The 18,937-nt window shown below is 39.7% G+C and overlaps 1 protein-coding gene across 5 annotated transcripts; it reads left to right on the top strand.

The window, feature by feature from the left end:
• The first annotated feature begins 354 nt into the window (after positions 1–354).
• On the top strand, positions 355–18,147 carry fyco1a (FYVE and coiled-coil domain autophagy adaptor 1a). 5 transcript variants are annotated; one of them, XM_085398060.1, is made up of 19 exons: positions 365–426; positions 1,145–1,192; positions 2,115–2,226; positions 2,907–3,013; positions 5,019–5,144; positions 6,222–6,328; positions 6,939–7,082; positions 7,223–7,316; positions 7,430–9,883; positions 10,392–10,484; positions 11,105–11,223; positions 11,305–11,472; positions 12,106–12,258; positions 12,440–12,669; positions 13,040–13,187; positions 14,723–14,809; positions 15,030–15,240; positions 15,873–15,982; positions 16,130–18,145. In XM_085398060.1, the coding sequence occupies exons 3-19, from the start codon at positions 2,166–2,168 to the stop codon at positions 16,203–16,205; spliced, it is 4,488 nt and encodes a 1,495-aa protein (XP_085254186.1). In that variant the 5' UTR covers positions 365–426; positions 1,145–1,192; positions 2,115–2,165; the 3' UTR covers positions 16,206–18,145. The 5 variants fall into 5 exon arrangements, with proteins under 5 accessions (XP_085254188.1, XP_085254183.1, XP_085254184.1 ...); XM_085398059.1 differs by having other exon boundaries at positions 370–426; positions 2,112–2,226; XM_085398062.1 differs by lacking the exon at positions 1,145–1,192 and having other exon boundaries at positions 355–426; positions 2,112–2,226; positions 13,085–13,187; positions 16,130–18,147.
• The last annotated feature ends 790 nt before the right edge of the window (positions 18,148–18,937 follow it).

The following is an 18,937-nucleotide window of genomic DNA, read 5'->3' as shown; positions in this document are numbered from 1 at the left end:
AATATAAAATATAAAAACAATGGTACATATTTAAAAACAAATAAAAATGAATCAAACATTGATCGAGAGATGTTGCAGTGCTGATTGCAAAGATTATTATTTTTCTGGGCAGATTTGTAGAGTATAATAATCTACCAAACTTTTTCTAATCACAAAGCTGCTCTGCTGACAAGTAAAGGACAAGTAAAGTGGGACACTCGTGGAAATAGGGACACTAGGTCACATGACCACACTGTTTGCTAGGCAAACAAACTATCCAGCGCTTATCTAGAGCCCGCCTACAAGCCCCGCAGTGATTGGTGGGGAGACCGAATGTCGCTTTCTCAATGGGGTGACTTCCTGTCAATCAGGACACTCCTAACACGTTTGTGTGGACGCATTAAACGCTCTGTGTTGGTTGTTATGGGTTGAGTTGAACCACTAAAAGTATGTTAAAGTTGTTGTTCTTTTGTTATTTTTATTAAGCAGCTATGTAGAAACATGTCAGATTATTTAAGTTAGCTTTTCCCGCTGATGTCAGGGTTATTTTTAAAATACCCGTTAAATGTGTCGAAGCGAAAGTAACGTCACCGTGACAAAAACACAAAGGAACGTGATTAAGAGTTTCATATATCAGCTGTGTGTCCTACGGTATGGTTATAAGGGGTTTGGAGAAGCGATAGTGAAGAGTTAGTTACAGCTGTTACCAGCGTTTTGAACGTTGTTACCAGGAGACTCACATTACCTGGTCAGGTAGCATACAAATGTAACGTTAAACCAAAACGTACGTTGACGCCACCACAAATGCTCGTCGTGCTATCATAATGGGTGTTATCTTACATTCCCAAGTTTTAGACACATACAATACTAATTACAAACCAATTAAGAAATGCCTGCTGTAACTAATACCCCCGACAGGATTATCACGTTATGTATTAACTTCCTTTGGTTGTGGTTTTCATGTATTTATGTACAGCTCAACAATTTTAATAAATACTATAAGCCGATATGCGTCATTTTCCAGCATACCACCCCAACGAGGTTTACTCTGTGTGTGAGCAACAATCTTGCCTTTACAGTTGATCCTTCAAATGTTTGTGCCTTTTTACTGTTTCAATTATCTGAGGCCTGCAGTATAAAATAGGATTATTATTTTTTTATTCAGGTAACTTCACTACTGCTGGACGGTTCCTCTGACCTCTGTCCTCCGATTGTAAGAGGCTCTGAAGTTTGTTTATAGCTTATAAAGTTTTTGTGTTTGATTTTTTTAACCTGATGGCTTCAAACAATTTGAAAAAAACAATTTTATTTTTCTGTAAGCCTTAATGTATGATCCTAAAACAGAGCAGCTGTTTGAACTTGCTGACCAAATTTGCAGATAGCCTGAACATATGCTTGAATTTTTTAAAATATATTTATTTTTTACTCTCAGACTGTTAAACACCACCGAGGCTGTAGGTTAAAGAATAAGAACTAAAACTGTACTTTGAAAATTAATTTAATAAAATACTCAGTTATGATCCATCAGATTCTCCTGTCTGTAATGACAGAAACCTGATTTTGATAAGACTGTTAACTTACACAGTCAACAATCTTTCCTGACTTCAACTAGGTTAAATGTTATTAATATAGCACCTCTTTTCTTTTATTCTTTCAGTCTGTGCTGTGTGTTAACCACAATGTATTTTCTCATAGTACAGTTTCATCTTACTTTTAATAATCAGCAGCTCTGTTGCCAGTACACTTATCAGCAGTTGTAACTGATTAGATGAGCTAACTTAGTGAATTAATAACCTGCTTATCCTGATTGATAATGTTAGGAGAAGTGAATCCAGATAACAGAAAGATACCGTCCGCGCATTAAACTTGCTTTGTAGTAGAGACCTATGAGGATGTATTTATGTTTAGCCTTTTGTTGAAATCTGATATCCACAGTAAATACTGTGCTCTGCCACAAACTATTGTACCTCTGTTAGATTGAATTTCTGGCCTAAACTGCATTTGCCGCAAAGATGTTGAGAAGTGTTCTCATCCTCACACACGTTTGTGTGGATCATATGTGGCCATAAGAGAATAAAGAGGGAGCTGTGATCCTCCTTTTGTTCCTAACTGGTTCTGATTTTCTGATTCAGCAGACTTTATACGACCCTGTGACCCCTGGTTGCCAGGGAGCGAGAGGTGGGGCCATGGCTGCGGGGACTAGGGTCGAGGAGAACCAGCTCCAGAGGATTATCCGAGATTTGCATGGTTTGTCAGCTTTGTGTGTGTTTGAATGTGTGTGTGTGTGTGTGTGTGTGTGTGTGTGTGTGTGTGTGTGTGTGTGTGTGTGTGTGTGTGTGTGTGTGTGTGTGCAATTACACTGGCAGACGTCAGTTGTTAACTGACATGGCCTCACTGAGAAGAAGAGAAAGAGAGTTAGCAAGCTGTGATTTCAGGATGTCTGCCATAGAGTCAAGTCTGAGTACAGTTTAGCAGAGGGAGACTGACTGACCCTTGCCAACAAACCATTTGGAAGCACAGGCATCTGACCTCATGTTTGTGTTGTAAGGGTGTGGTGGCAGCCTCTGTCAGCATGCAGCGAGACAGAGAATGCGTGCTCAGAGTGCATCCATCACGGGTGTCTTTCCAGTTTTTACGATGGATAAGAGGCAAGTTTTTATGTAAAAATCAGCTTTACTGGAAGAGCGTGACAGTGGAAGTGGTTAGAGTTATAGGTACCAGGACTATTTGAGTTTGTGTGTTACCGAAATGTACACTTTGCATTCACTCAGTTTCCTGTCTTAATAAATTAGCTGAATGAAGACATGCTGCTTCTTTCTGTTTTTAAGTTTACTTTATATAAAATGTATGAACAGTTCCCAGTTTTCCAACATAATCTACCTGCTTTGCCAGTGATCGGTTTGGAATTATTTTTGTGTCTATTTCAGAGTCTGTTGCAGAGCTTGCAAAGGAATACAGAGAAACTGGGGAGCCAATCACAGATGACAGCACCAATCTCCAGAAATTTGCCAACAAACTGGAGTACCTGCTGCAGGTGAGGTTACACAGCTAGCTAAGGAACAACACGTAGTTTCTTAGATGAAACAAAATTAAGAAAATGGACAGGAAGCTAATTAACTGGAGAAACACAGCATTTTACATGACACATTACTCAATGATCTTATTTGTCCTTAACTAGTGTCTGTAAATACTTACCTTCCTGTTTGACTTCTCCAGGCACTAAATTGAATCAAGAGTCAAAAACGCTTAAAAAAATTCTGCTGCCTTGATATAAAATATATCTATATATTAAAGAAAAAGTCTTCTTCAACAGGAAGTTTAGGTCCAAAGGGTTTTTTGACAGTGACAACTTTTTGTAATTTTCCATCTCTTTATTTCTTGAAGTGCAACCTTTCACCTTTAATTTATGGGATTTAACATAAAATTTGCATTAACTGTTTATCATAAATCATAGACCCCATTTTCAGAAGCTTAAAATTAACTGGACAGACTAACATAATTTTAAATATAAGGATTGTTTGTATTCTGATGAAATGCTTTCCCTGCCTAAAGTCTAGAACTCATGGACATCACTAAAAGCTGTGATTCCTCCCTTCAGAAGCTCTTCTAAGCTTTTATTGCAGCTATCCTACAGTTGTTGACGTTTGTGGATTTCTCTGCCTTCAGTTTTGTCTTCAGTTGGATATTGCATGCTCTATTTCAGGGGTTGGGAACTCCAGGCCTCAAAGGCCGGTGTCCTGCAGGTTTTAGATCTCACCCTGGGTCAACACACCTGAATCAAATGATTAGTTCATTGCCAGGCCTCTGGAGAACTTCATGACATGCCGAGGAGGTCATTTAGCCATTTAAATTAGCTGTGTTGGATCAAGAACACATCTAAAACCTGCAGGACACCGGCCCTTGGGTTCCCCCACCCCTGATCTATTGGGTTGAGATCAGATGACTTGACTTGACCTTTGAAGAGTATTTCCCAACCTTGAGGAAACCCTTGGGTTTCTTTTGCAGTGTCCTTTTGGTTATTATCCATTTGTACTGTGAAGCTCTGATCAGTTTTGGAGCATTTGGCTGAATCTGAGCATAGAGCATGGCCTTGTACACTTTCCTTCATTCTGCTCCTTCTGTCAGCCTTCACATCAACAAACATCAGTGTCCTGGTTCCACTGGCAACCATACAAAGCCATGCCATAACTCTGCCTCCTCCATGTTTGACATGTGATGTTGTATGCTCTGGATGGTGAGCTATTCGTTTCTTTCTCCATTCTCCATCTTGCCATTATTCTGGTATAAGTTAAATGTTTCATCTGACCAAAGACTTTTTTCCTGTTCCCTAGAACTGGACAGACCGTTTCAGATGTTTTCTGTTAAAGTCCAATCTAGCTGTTCTGTTCTTGAGTGCAACTAGTGGTTTGCTCCTTGTTGTGAACGGTCTGTATTATTAACATTTATAAAGGCATCTTCTGATTGCAGACTTTGACAGGGATACACCTACCTGTTCGAGATTGCTCTTGACTTACTTAGATGCTATGAAGGTGTTTATCTTATTTGTAATTCATTCATCATCCGCTTTAGTCGTCTTCTGTGGCCGTTCAGGCCTTTTGGTGTTATTGAGCTGGTAAATGCATTCGCATGTATTGGCAACTGTTTGGACTTCAAAGTTGAACAATTTGAATCAACTCCAGAACTTTTATGTCTAATACAGGCTTCATCTGGCTGTAAAACTATTTATCAGTCAGGCGCTCAATTACTTTTGAGCCTTGGAAACTATACACACAATACATAAAAGTGGCTTTAATTTGTTAATAGTTAATAAAATGCTTTTAAATTAAAGCTGAAAGTCTGCACTTTAATCATATCTTGATTGTTTGATTTAAAATTCCAGGATTTTACAGTCAAAACCACAAAAGATGTCTTACAGCCTGTGGACCTAACTTTATACTTCTTTCACCATTTTTGCTGCTGTGGAAATCTCATATAGACTTCAATTCAGGATAGTTTGGGTGCCATGTCGCTTTCTTACAGTTTCTGATACCTTCTTTCAGTTTGACCAGAAGGAGAAGACCACATTTCTTGGCACAAAGAAAGACTACTGGGATTACTTCAGTGAATGCCTGGCTAAGATCAAAGGAGCCAATGACGGTATCCGCTTTGTCAAATCCATCACTGAGGTGAGATTTGTTAATAATGATACCACTAAAGCCACTTTCCACAAATGCACTGCAGCTCTGAACTTTCCTAGACATCACCAGATTGAGGTGTCCAGCACTGTCGGGTCAGACCTTAAACCCCTATAACCCTTACAGTGCACCTGAGTGAGAATAGAGCAGGTAATAGTCATGAAAATGAGTGGGCGTCATGTGTCCTCAGGCGGCACATTAATCTCAACCATCTGAAGCTGACTATTTACGATTTTGTGCCAGGTGTGAGAAACAGTAATGAGATATGTGGAAACAGAGTAACATAGTTCCGGTTGCATGGTGACAATATCAGACAGACCTTTAAACATTCATGCTAGTTACATACTTCAATTTTTGCCTTGTTACTTAGAATCTGAAAAATCTAAAAACTGTGTTTATCCTGAGGGAAATTATTTTGTCATAGACATGTTCACTGCGGCAAGAGAGGAAAAAATGATTATACAAGAATAGAATAAAATAAAATAACTATGAATGCAAGTGACATAATGTCGGTGCAATGAATAAAAATAGAGTACCAGCATATAATGGGGGAATGGGAAAAACATTCAATAACATACAGATGAATAACGATAATAATAATAATGCACAATCTGAGTAAAAAGACATAAATTACATTAATATCAATCCTAAAAAAGTCGTCTACAGAGCGAGAAAGAGTTGTACAGTCTTATTGCAACAGGTAAGACGGATTTCCTGTGGGGGTCAGTTCTGCATTTAACGGCGATCAGTCTTTTGCTGTGTGTACTCTGTATATATATAAATATATAAAACTCAGGACGCATTTTAGTAGTTTAAGTGGCTTTAATTAACAACATATTGTGAATTTTTTTGTTTGCTTTTTAATGTGTTTCTTGTTGTCAGTTTTATATTATTTGTGCCTGTCTTTCAGTTAGATTTTGTATGGTTATTTAGAGACTAGAGTTGTTCATTTTGTTTTCGGAAAGGCTAAACAGAAAGATATTTTTCTTTGTAGTCTTTGACTCCCGGCAATGTCAGTACATGTTTTTTTAAGGACCATGTGTAATAATCTCTGATTTGCTTTAATAGCTAAAAACATCTCTGGGGAAAGGAAGAGCATTTATTCGCTACTCCCTCGTACATCAGCGACTGGCTGACACGCTGCAGCAGTGCCTAATGAACCAGAGAGTCACCAGGTAAGCCTGTCACAGCCCGATTATTTCTATGCTGACATTAAAAAATAAAAGAACACACATATTTGATTTAAATCGACAAGATTGTTAAATTTGAATAAAGCCCATGAAACACTGGCAGAAGTGAGCCAGCTGTTTATGGCTGACAATCATGGAAACTGAATCAGATGTTGATTTTTCTGTTTGATGTAGCGTTTGACGTCATTGTTTTCTGTTCTCTTAATGAACGTCCTAGAAGTAGCTCTCCTACGAAATAATAGTAGAGTATGTATAACAGTCTAGTTATAATGAAGTCGCTTTCAGTTCAGTCACTTACTTGAGTGAAATGAGTGTGTTTAGTGCGGTAGACTTATTTTAATGAATAGAAAAATGCAAAATTCTCAATCTTAATTTTAAAGAGAAATATGGTTGATTTTTGATGCTACAGACTATTTACTACAGCCTAAGAAGCTTAATGTGTGTGTGTGTGTGTGTAATTTTTCTAGGTGACATTTCCTTTCTTTAGTGTTTACTTTCAAAAGTATATTATTAAAGTTCAAATTTTAAACTTAATTTGTTTTTTGTGGTTTTGCTGTGTGCTGTCACGTTGTCTTTCTCACCTCTGTCCTCACAGTGACTGGTACTATGCAAGAAGTCCCTTCTTGAAGCCTCACCTTAGTGTGGACATCATCAGTCACCTGTACGAGCTCAACGAAGTCCAGTTTGACGTAGCATCAAGAGGTTATGACCTTGATGCCTCCTGGCCGACTTTTGCAAGGTAACAAAATAACTAATGAAAATAATGTAAAATTAAAAGAACATTAAAAGGTGATATATCTCTGCCTTTGAACCCACTTAGTCAGGTTGTCTGACATTAATCCATATTTCTCATTATCTGAATTGTTTTATAATTAACAGGAGGACACTGGGAAGTGCAAACTCACCTGGCCATATGTGGAAACCACCCAGTCGCAGTTCCAGTATTAACAGTCTGGCCAGCTCTTACTCCCAGGTAACTGATGTCTGTCTCTAATAACATCATTTAATTTTTTATTAACTTTCAAATGATTGCAAGATTTTCATTATTCCTTTTCTTCTTCCTTTGTTTCCCTTGAAATCATAAAGCAAGCATCTGAGTTCCTTTCCAGCCCTGACTATGGTCAGGGTCTGCTGAATGACCTGAATGAGTCGCTGCCTGCCTGCAGAGAAGATGTCAGTGAAGTTGAAGAACTTCGACTTGAGCTTGACCGTTCAGAATTGAAGCACCGAGAACTCCAAGATAAGATGCAGCAGCTTGGCGAGGAGAGTGAAGAGCTGAGAGGAGTTGTTGTAGATCTGCAGAGACAGCTGGATGCATCGCTTACACTTAATGAGCAACAAAAAGGCTTGCAAGAAAACTTTTATGCTCTGCAGCAGAGAGAGACGGCTTTATCCAGAGAGGTAGAAGCACTCAGAACTGGGGAACAAGCCAAGCAGGCTGAGCAGCTGCTGCTTCAGGAAAAGCTGGCTGTTGCTGAGGGGAAGAACATGGAGCTCATGGCCAAGATGGGCGGGTTTCTGAATGAGAAGGACCAGCAGACGGCCAAGTCCTTTGATTCTGCACAAAAGATACACGAGTTGCTGGACAGGTTGAAAGAAGCAGAGAAAGGGAAGTTAGAAGCAGTAGCTGAGGTTGAGAAGAAGAGGAGGCAAACAGAAAGGCTAGAGGAAGAGCTTAGAGTCAAAGAGACATCTGCAAAGGATGCTGAAACAAAACTCGGAGCATTACTTTCGTCTGTGTCTGAGGAGAAAGTCAAGTTGGAGGAAAAAGTGGAGGAGCAGTGCTTTACAGTTGACAAGTTGCAGGGGGCCTTGGTAGTGAAAGAGAAGGAGGCTAGCAACCTACAGAGGCAACTGCAAGACCTCCAACGATCTCTAGAGGAGAAAGAGAAAGAGGTAGTAGAGGTGAAGAAGAGGGCACAAGAAGATAAAGATGAGATGCAGAAAAATATTGGTGACTTGAAAGAGTCTTTAGAAGCAGAAGTTGCTTCCCTTATAGAACAGCTTAAAAGAAAAGAGGTGGAGCTAGCCTGCAGCGTTGAGACACTACAACAGCTGCAAAGCAAGAACCAGGGTCTGATCACAGAGAGAGACAAACTGAATACTAGGATTGCTGAGCTGGAGGAGAATGTCAGAGAACAAGCTACGAAGATAGAAAACGGCAAGACAGAGTACTCCGAGCTAGAAAAGGAGATGGCAGAAAACAGATCGGTGCTTGAGGCTGAATTAGCAGCTTTAAGAGCTTCTGAGAAACAACTTAGAAGCCAGCTGGATGACACCAAGGTGACAGTAGATGAAAAAGAAAAGCGACTGCGTGAAGAGAACTGTAAGCTGGATGAAAGTCTGCAGCGAGCCACCATGGCTGCAAAGCTCTCAGAGACCACATTGAAGCGTCTGGAGCAGGAGAATCAGAGTCTGAGGGAGGAGCAGAACACTGGGAAGGCAGCTCTTAACCTCATCCAGGCAGACTTGAAGAATGCTCATGGACAAATTGGAGAATTGGAAAAAAACTTAGGAGCTTCACGCAATAATGAAGCCAGTCTTCAGGAACAGCTCCAAGTCAAAGAGGCCCAGCTCGAGAGTAAAGAGACTGACCTTGTTAAGTTGCAGTCCAGGCTAAAAGATTTGGAGACCAAGGAGAAGGAACTTGAGATTGCCAAAGCTGATGCTGAAGCCACCTGTGCTAAACAGAGTGAAATGCTTAAAAGTGTGACCTCTGAGAAGCAGGTGATGGAGATGGCGCAGTTGGAGAGGAGTGCTGTCGAAGCCAAGGAAAATCAGGAAATAATCGGAAAACTAGCTGTGGTTGAAGTCCAGTTGGAAGTCAGGATGAAAGAAGTGTCCAGACTCCAGGCAGAAGTGCTGGACCTTAGGGTGCAGGTGCAGAGATCTGAGGAAGAAAAGTTAAAGTTAAAAGCACAGCTGGAGGTGACAGAAGCCCAAAGAAATGAGCTCAGGACCCTGACTGAGCAACTTAAATCCCAGACAGAGGCACTGAATCAGAAGCATGTTGCAGAGCTCGTGGAGTGCAAAAAGAAGGAAGAGGCGCTCATTGAAAAGCATGATCACGAAGTCGCTGCTCATGCCGAGCTAGCCATAGCTGCAGCCGCCATGCGAGAAGAGTTGTCTACCCTGAAGGCAGACAATAGAAAGCTAGCTTTAGAGAACAACGAGATCCGCGAGGGTTTGCACAGGGCAAACACCGAGATGGCAGAGCTGGGGATGACCATCTGTAAACTGAGTGCAGAAAAAGAGGAGGTCAGAGGGCACTGGGAAGGCGATTCTGGGAAGATTATAGAGCTGGAGAAAGGGGTTGAGCGACTAGAGAAGTGTATGGAAGAACTACAACTGGAGAATAACAGTTTAAGAAAGGAGCTTACACAGAAAGAGGCACTTCCGCAGACTATCGTGGAGCTCCAAGAAGAACTGGAAAAGACTAAAAACCAAGTGCAAACCATTAAGGACTCAAACAAAGAGGAGATGGAGGCCATCAAGTTCCAGATGAGCTCAGAGAGCATGAACTATCAAGTGCAGATAAAGGTGAGAGGAATAAATGTGTTAATCACGACTTGTCTTAAACCAGCAGTAATTAATTTTAATAACTGAACTCGGGGATAGACATCTCAGTCAGTTCATTGCTTTCACCAGAATATCTCAGAAAACCGTTCACGTGCACCAGTGGATTGAACCCCGGACTTTGTCTTCAGCAGCACCTGTTGTCATTGTTAATTCAGATGAAACAACTTCAGAATATTTGGTGTACATGTTTCCTTCTGGCGTCCTCTGGCTTTTTCATCTAGAGCCATGACTAGATAAAATTTCAGTTGGTCTCAGAGCTTTTGATTTATGATCAAAAACATTCAGCTCCAGCTGTACTTTGCGTTTAGCACTAATGAGCACATTAAACTTTTTTTAGGTAACACCCTAGAATAAAATGACGATCAGTAACAGCATGTTGACATTGTTATTATAATCTGTTAGCTCATTATCGTTTAGTTCAAAGACACGAGCATGGCTGTGAAACCCTTCTCTTACGCTCACATTTCAGAGTTTGAACGAACAGTTGGACAAGGTGACGGCCGAGCTGCAGGAGGAGCAGAGGAACAAGTCCAGCTTGCAGGCTAAAGTTTCTGAACTACAGGTTTGTATTTTTCAAATGCAGTCTAATCCAGCCATTTATGGCAACAACACAAGTAGATACAAAGTCATGTTGGAAAAATACTAGTTAGATCACCAAGAATTCTAATATTTAATATATAGCCTGGAGCAGACATCAACATTTTAATTATTTGCATAATGATTGGAGCAAAGGAAGCTAAACATTACATAAAATATGACAAATTCTATTATTTGTTTTGTTCCTCAGCAGATTTCCTTTAAGTCTCTTTTACTTTTATTCTTTTCACAGGTAATGACATGTTTATTGTAAGACCAATTTGTCTTTAGTTGTAAAAGTGGAGTAGATACACAAGCTCTGTGATCGTCATCAGATACATGGCTTACCTAAGTGTGCTTGAGGTCATATGTTTGTGCATGAGGTTAGGTGTTTTAATGCAGTTGTGGCCTTATATCATCAAATACTGGTTTAACACAGGTTTCTGTTGTTGCTCCCATTTATTTTTCTATACCCTCCTATAGAGCAAGAGGGCTTTGAAAAACAAACAATTATAAATAGGGTTGTTTTTTTTTTATATGGAAAAACCTTCTATAAATAACACAAAAATTGCTAATGGATACACTGCATGCATTTGTTTTACGAAGGCTGAGAATGAGGAATGCTTGCACCTAACGAGAGAGAAAGATGCTCACATCACCAAGACAGAAGCAACCATTCGTGAAAATGAAAGCGAGATTGAGCAACTCAAAGACGCAGCAACCAGGTACATTCATAATCAGTAATACTTGTGAATTCCAACTTTTAATGGAAAAAGGGATCTCTACTAATTTTCTCGTGTCTAAAGGGCTGAAGAAGCACTCCTGGCCGCACAAAAGACCTGCGAGGAATTAAAGGAGAAATTGAAGACGGCGGAAGCTGACAAACAAAGCAGTCATCTGAAGATGACCGCAGAGATCGATGACCTCAACAGAACCAAGACGAACCTTGAAGAGCGGCTCATCGAACTCTTAAAGTATGGCCATTGTCTCTTGTAGTTCTTTGCAAGACTGTCAACAAGGAGAGAAAATTTTAGTGAGGAAAGGTGTCATTAGGTCTGAGGAGCAGGTGAGGGGAGGCTTCTCTAAATGCTGAGCTAAATTACTGAGATTGGATTTGACAGAAAGACTTTGATGGAGACAAGAGCAGAAAATGTTGGTGAGAGACTCTACTGACATAAACAACAGCTTTTTGTGTACCATTATTCACTGTATTCAGAAACCTCAAACGCTTTCATACTCTGCATAGAATGAAACACAAAAACAGTGATTCATGCAACTCCAGTGGGATGTGCCCACGTTAGTTCTTCCATTTGTGCTCTTTTATTATGCACGTCTTCATTATTTGTCTTAGTTGCATCGTTTCAGAAATGGAGAGATATTCCATGTTTCAGTTTGTATGCGTTCTTTTGCATTAAAGCAGTTTATGAAGTCCAACTAAATGACAAATTTTGTTCAGCGAGTAATTGTTCACGATACTTCAACTGCTTTGAATATTGAGTTGATATTGAGAATTGAGCCAAATCCATCCCACGCAAAAAAATTTAAAGGCTAGACTGAAGACAAGACTGAAATCTGACGTTTCATTGTCATTTTTGTGCTTGAATCAGGGACAAAGATGCTCTGTGGCAGAAGTCTGATGCTCTGGAATTTGAGCAGAAACTGCGAGCAGAGGAGCGTTGGTGGCTGGTGGATCAGGAGGCCACCAACTGTCTCGATTGCAAAGGCCAGTTCACCTGGTGGCTGCGCAGACATCATTGCAGGTTTGGTTCTGCACCAAGGCCTACTCTCCTTTTCATGTTTGTGCATACCCTGAATTGATTTTCACACTGCATGTAACGTAGAATCAAATCCACTTTCACACTCGAGTGATGATAAAAATGTGGATTATGGGTAAAATATTTCTATGCATGTATGTTTAGTTATTTATTTGTAATGTTGTAGGCTCTGTGGCCGCATCTTCTGCTACTACTGCAGCAACAACTATGTTGTGACCAAGCAAAGTGGGAAAAAGGAGCGCTGCTGCAGGCACTGCTACACCCAACATAGTGCAGTGGTGGAGAGGTTCACGGCAGCAGAGTTAAGCCCCTCGGATGTGCAGCCTCCTCCACCTGGAGCTGGACCTCAACCACCTCCTGAACCAGCTTCATACATACCAACTCCCAGGGTCACAGGTGAGAAGAAGAAACATGTTTACTCACTAATTTCACAAATGTCCACATGCACCGATAGTTTATTGGTGTACGTATCTGACCCTCACTCTTCATGTAAGCAGAAGTGAAAGTTTAGTTGAGGAAGGAGGACAGAAACCTTTACTGTGAATTCCTGTGCAATAGACAAATGGGGAAGATGATGACATTTTCATTCAGAGAAAAACGCAGTTTGGCTCAAATTCAGAAAAAAAAAACCCAAACTGCGTCATTCGTCTCAATTCAGTCCTGTTACATTTTTCCTTTTTAATGCTTGCATGATTTTTTATTTACTCCAGACTGCACATTGTTCTTTGTTGCATTTAATCTGCTTTATTTACCTGTTCGCTCTCAGTGTCAGATCCTAGTAACACATCTGAAGCTTTTGACATCATCACAGAAGAGGAGGTAAATGGTGTGTACGACAGTGATACCACCTCTCAGACCACTGCAGGGTCCCTGGAGGGAGAACAAGACCGCAGGCATCCAGGAGCGCTGGATTTGTGAGTGCAGCGTCTATGGGCAGACAAAGCGGAGCGGATGCCGATGAGTCATTGCTCCGCGTGTTGTTTTCAGAGTCAGCGTGTCACTCTGTCATTAACTGCTCAGGGTCCTCAGGTGAAACTCAGCTGGAGAGATCAATCAGAAAAAACACAAGATACCACAGTGCTGAGCACCAGTAATTAAGCAGCTCTTAACTTATATTATTAACAGTAACATTATCGTTATCTGTTTAAAACACGTAACTGTTGTGAGTGTCTCGCTTTGCTCTTAGAAAAGACCATAAACGTGGCACCAGCCGGCTTGTTAATGTCGAGTTGATACAAAACTCTTCACAGACTTCAAAGCAAACATTTCAGTGTTGAATAACCATCGGATGGCGTTTTTGTCAAGGTCCAGTCCTGGTTTAAAAAAACCCACTGACATCACTTTGAGAGGCCTCGTGAGAAAGAGGCATTCAATAATTATTTTCTAGTAATCTTAGTTGATTAGAATAAAACAAAATAAAACATTGTCCACAGCAAGAATAAAAAGAACAAACATTTACCTCAGTGGTGATGAACAAGCCCAGTTCTTATACTACTGAGCTAATTGAGTTGTTGCTCAACTAGGTTATGTTCCCTGGATTTATTATGCTGACATCACAGATAGAAAAGTTAAATCCAACAGCAACAAATGAAACAGCAGATGGCTGCAAACATGAATGACCTAAAACTGTTTTGTTTTTTTTAAAGAGGAGACTCTGGTAATGCTTGTTTTTGTGCACAGAGACATGTGGCCATCTGTTCACAATCCTGCAATAAACAAATTAGCTGTCAGTTTCTAAAAAACAAAGAAAGACAGTTGCATTTAATTCCTTCGTTGCAATAATCTGAATAGATGTATCACTTTGTTAAAAACACTCTGTTCTACATGGAAACAGCGACAACATGTCTGTGGTTCGGTGTTTGCAGGCCTACCGCGACCGGTTGTGACCAGGGATGTTATGTTGGGGTTTCGATCGTGTTTGCTGGGTTGTGTTTACAGATAAGAGAAAAGAAATAAAGGAAGCGGTACCACCAGATTACTTTCATTTTCTGGAGAACACATGTTTGTGTACTGCTCTTAATAGTTCTTAAAATAAAGAAACTTTTATAACAAAAAAGTGCTTTATTAGTGTGAAACAGGTTACTTAACCAGCATCATCATAACATTTATGCAGCAAAGATGTGAGGTTGCTGAAAATCAATGTAATTGGCGTTTTTAACATTAAGCATTTGTGTTTGGGTGAAATGAGGTAAAACATGCAGAAATGATCCATTAAAATGCAAAAGTACTGACCCGTGGGTACAAATCTGAGTCCACTTCAAATGCATATGATGTTTGAGCATGTCCCAGCAAAATTTAAAATACAGATTAAAATTAGCTGCACTCTGTGTAGATGCTGTGGAGTTTTATGTTGATGTGAGTTATTTTGTTTAATAGGTCTTTGCCACTGAAGTGTTGCACAACAGTTTTCATAACGATTGTTCTCTGCGTCTCGTTTCGGATTTTGTAGAAGCACAGGAGAAGTGACCCCTGATGACGAGCAAGTTCCCACTGTTCAGGATTCAGAGATCAACCTTCTCAAATCAGGAGAAGTCACGTGAGTTTTCATGTGGTCTAAATATATATCATGCTTAAACTTAGCACAAAACATAAGGAAATTTGATTATTTCTTTGCTGTAACAATCCTTCTTGGCAATAAATCTTATATGGCTGGAAAACCTGAAGTCAGAAGTTTGCTATTAAAAGGTATCCTTTAAATATCTATGGGTTCTGGTTCTGGTCTCATCCCTAATCATAAACCTTCATTATCATTACAGGGTGGCTGTCCCTCTCAGTATTGATGATATCGCTAAGTTTGGTGAGAGTTCCCGGGAGCTCTTCATTAAGTCCAGTAGCTACAGTGTTATTACTGTTGCTGTGATTGATTCTGGGCCAACTATAAGCTGGATGTTTTCCTCCGAGCCCAAGAGCATCTTCTTCAGCGTGGTTTACCGGGAGTCCACTGACACTCCGGTGCAACAGTCAAAGGTACAGTTAACTTACTGTGAGCTCAGGAAATCTCTGTCTACCTTTTTTTTATATAGCCTCTTGTGTAGAGGCCTAAACACTGTGAGCATGTGTTGATGTGCACATCTTGTAAGTCTGCCACTGGCAGCGTCCATAAAAGCAACTGTTGCAGATTACATCATTTTAAATGGAAGGAAATCGCAAACCTGCATGAAAGGCTTTCCGGTTGTTGCCAAACTCAAATACCCCACACTCACAGGTGATGATTTCAAAGCAGAAGTTATCACCAGACCCAGTGTGTGCTTTCATGGTCACCCCTACAGACTGCACGGTCTTTTTGCTTTATTTTTCAAACATTATTGACTGAAGAAAACCACTGCAGGAAGCCATTGTTGCTCAGCAGGGTGAGCTGCACATTCTTTACTTAAAATGTCAGAGGTTTTAAATGAGTTGTGACCTTTCATCTGGCGTTCTATCAACTCCCTCCCTTGTCGGTATATCCTGATGTTTGTTTGTTTGTTTTTTTAATTTGATTTGGTTCAGTTTTGATGACCGTCGTATTCTTTATTTATATTTGTTATGAAAACCTGCGGCAAATCTTTCACCTGTGCACTGAGATTATTTTTAAAGGCCTGTTTCTGTTCTGTTCTCAGGTCCTGATTCCTCTCACTCGCTGCGTTTCCCATAAAGAAACCATTCAAGGACAGCTGAAAGTTCGGCATCCTGGTCTCTACACCCTTATCTTTGACAACTCTTTCTCTCGGTAGGTCACGATAGTTTAGAACAGTTTGTTCCTCTTTTTTTGCAGAAGTGTGTAAATTACAGAAATGCCATTATGTTTGCCAGCATTTGTGTTTGGCTTTTATGTAAATTTTTAAATTTCTTTTCAACCAAAACTATTCTTCAACAGGTTTATCTCCAAGAAGGTTTTCTACCATCTGACCATGGAGAAGTCCATAATCTACGATGGCAGCGACTGCCCATGAAACTCTCTCTCACTCTGCCCCCAGAGACGTCATCCTGATGCCACTGTCAAACCTAAAGGAGAACTGACATTATGGCTTATCACTAACCACTTCCACTTTTGTTTCCAAAACCAAGTATATTATTCCAAAAAATGCTCTTTACCACTTTAACAGTGCGGTGTTGGTGTTTTGAGGTATGTTTATTGGTAAACTGTGGCCTATGCAATATTGTCAAGAAAGGTTTTAGAAGGAAAAATATCTATGCAACTTTTAGGGTATTTAAAAAAAAATACATGCACTAAGTAATATTCATGGCTTTAGTTCAAGTATATTTAGTTAATTAAGCTGGATTTTTTGGGGGGGGTTTGCCAAGTTTGGTAGTTTTAGTTTTGCTTCTGTTTTAGCAAAAATGTTGTTGTGTTAAGGAACGAAGGTCACCGCAAGTAACACTAATATGACATTTGATAAGATTGTTCAGAAGCAACAAATACTTTACTATAAAAGTTGTCTATGAAGACAGAATGATTTTCTTTTCTTTTTTTTAAAATACAATTTGTGGTTATTTTTAAATGTTTCGTGCAATCTTTATGGTGCAAACCATTGGTTCACTTTGTCACTTTTTTGAACACTGTGGCAAGAAAGAAGCGAAGCAGAAATGTGTTTAGGGGGCCTGGAAAAAGCAGTTACTGCTCCACAACATGCCATAAGCACTTTGTGCAAATCTCAGGAGTTAGAAATGCAATTGTCCTTTAGGGGATGCGTGCCCCATTTTATGTTTTTGAAAAATGTATTTTTAAAAAATAGAAGACTGCCATTTTGCTCTCTTTGTATCCAGGTTATGGAATAAGATGAAGTATATCTTCCCAATTAGTTTGTTTTATAAATTACTTGCAAATTTTTATTTTAATTGTGTTGCTTTTATGAGTGAACTGCAGCATGGGGACGGGTAAGTCTTATGAGGTACAAAAGAAAAAAAAAGATTGAACTAAATTTATGCTGTTTCTTCTTTGTATCAGTATCCAGACTGAGTCTTTGCATGACTCTAACTTTAAATATGTTGCTGAGTAGTAACAGGCTACTGTACTTTCTAAGTGCCTTGTAATTCTAACTGTCAGGGATGTTTGATGTTCAAATTACACATTTTTAGTTGTGTTGTCAACTTAGAACACATCATCTGGTATGAATTGATATCACTCTGTTAACTGATACTTAACTAACTTTCTGTGTGAAATGGCATCTAAGTCATGTTCTGCACATTATACTATATTTTTTATTTTATCGGTGTAAATGTCTTTTTGCTTTTTTCCCCCTTATGAATCTCTGGAATCCTTTCATCTTTGCTCTGGATGATACATTTTTTCTTGTGATGAAGTAGGATGTTCATTTCTGGTTTTTGTTTGTTTGTTTGTTTGTTTCTGAGCAAGGCAATAAGAAAAAGCAACTTTGGTCACTTTTGAACACAGCCCTACGGTCTGGGTCAAGCAAGTATGCTGCTTTTTGTAGAGGCCTGTTTCCACTATAGTCAGGTCTCTTTTTATCAGCTTTGATGGGTGTAATTGATGCAAAAACTATGCAAAGGTGTTTTCTTTACAAAGCTGCACTTTGTGAAAAATATATTTAATTTGTTACAAATTAAATGAAAATCTGTTTTTATTATCTTTTTCAACAGTGCACACAGGGACAGATTTTTCTACTAGCTGGTTTTGAATGATTACTCTGGGGGAATAAATTGTGTGGTAACCAATGCTACAGAGACTTGAGTGTAACTAAGAGACCTGTCAGACAGCCTACAAACATGAATAAAATGAGAGAAATGATGTCTCTGCACTAATCTGTGTCTGATTTAGTATTTCAAGGGAACAAGATGAGCTCTTTAACGTGTTTCTTAACATTACATCCATGTACATTTGCTTTCTGTTGTATGACCTCCAAAAACAAGAAAGTTTTTTTTCTGTGTTTGATGAGTAACTGAGTTCAAAAGCTGCTAGTTGGTTCCTCTGTTGTAAATCCTATATCCTCTATTCTGATATGGCTTTGCAAAACAAAGAAACCACAGAGTGTTTTTCTCTGTTAAAGATGAAATACATAGCTCAAAAAAATTAAAGGAACTCTGAGTCACCACAGTTTTAATTCAATTCAATTTTATTTATACAGCGCCAAATCACAACAGCAGTCGCCTCAAGGCGCTTTATATTGTACAGTAGATCGTACAATAATAGATGTTAGGAAGCAGAGACCTATGCAGCCTAATCCTTATCTCTCTTGACTGTTTTTTTCCTCTATTTTTGTCTTTGATAATGTCACAGTGTAATTACTGGCTGCGTGAAATGGTACAGGCAGCCCATTCAGATTGCACAGGTGTTTCAGATCCCACAGGATGGCCCGTCAATATCTGCCATCACAAGAAGCTTTGCTGAGTCTTCTAGCAGAGCCTCAAGAGTGTGGAGGAGATATGAGGAGACAGGCTGTTACACTAGGAAAGCTGGGCAGGATAGTAGAAGGACATCAGCTAAGGAGTACAACCAATATCGACTCCTTTGTTAGAGAAGGAACATGAAGGGCAATGCCAGAGCCCTGCAAAGTTATTTCCAGCAGACTACACATGTCCATATTTCTGACCAAACTGTCAGAAATGGACTCCGCGGTATGACTTCCCATCCTTTACTGGGACCTGTATTACAGATGACAGCGAGTTCACACTGAGCATATGTGACAGGCATGAAATAGTCTTGTGAAACGATGGCATCTCAAGA

This window comes from Rhamphochromis longiceps, linkage group LG23, assembly GCF_057381845.1.
Source record: "Rhamphochromis longiceps isolate RC_006_pf linkage group LG23, R_longiceps_female_GT1.1, whole genome shotgun sequence".
Lineage (NCBI taxonomy): Eukaryota > Metazoa > Chordata > Actinopteri > Cichliformes > Cichlidae > Rhamphochromis > Rhamphochromis longiceps.
Note: the sequence above shows the minus strand (reverse complement) of the source record. Positions and strands in the feature narration are given on the sequence as shown.

Excerpts from the sequence above, each read along its gene's own strand:
- fyco1a (XM_085398057.1), top strand. The coding sequence starts at position 2,166 with ATGGCTGCGGGGACTAGGGTCGAGGAGAACCAGCTCCAGAGGATTATC. Across the intron at positions 14,810-15,029 it reads CTCAAATCAGGAGAAGTCAC|GGTGGCTGTCCCTCTCAGTA; the intron begins GTGAGTTTTCAT and ends TTATCATTACAG. Across the intron at positions 15,241-15,872 it reads CTCCGGTGCAACAGTCAAAG|GTCCTGATTCCTCTCACTCG; the intron begins GTACAGTTAACT and ends TTCTGTTCTCAG.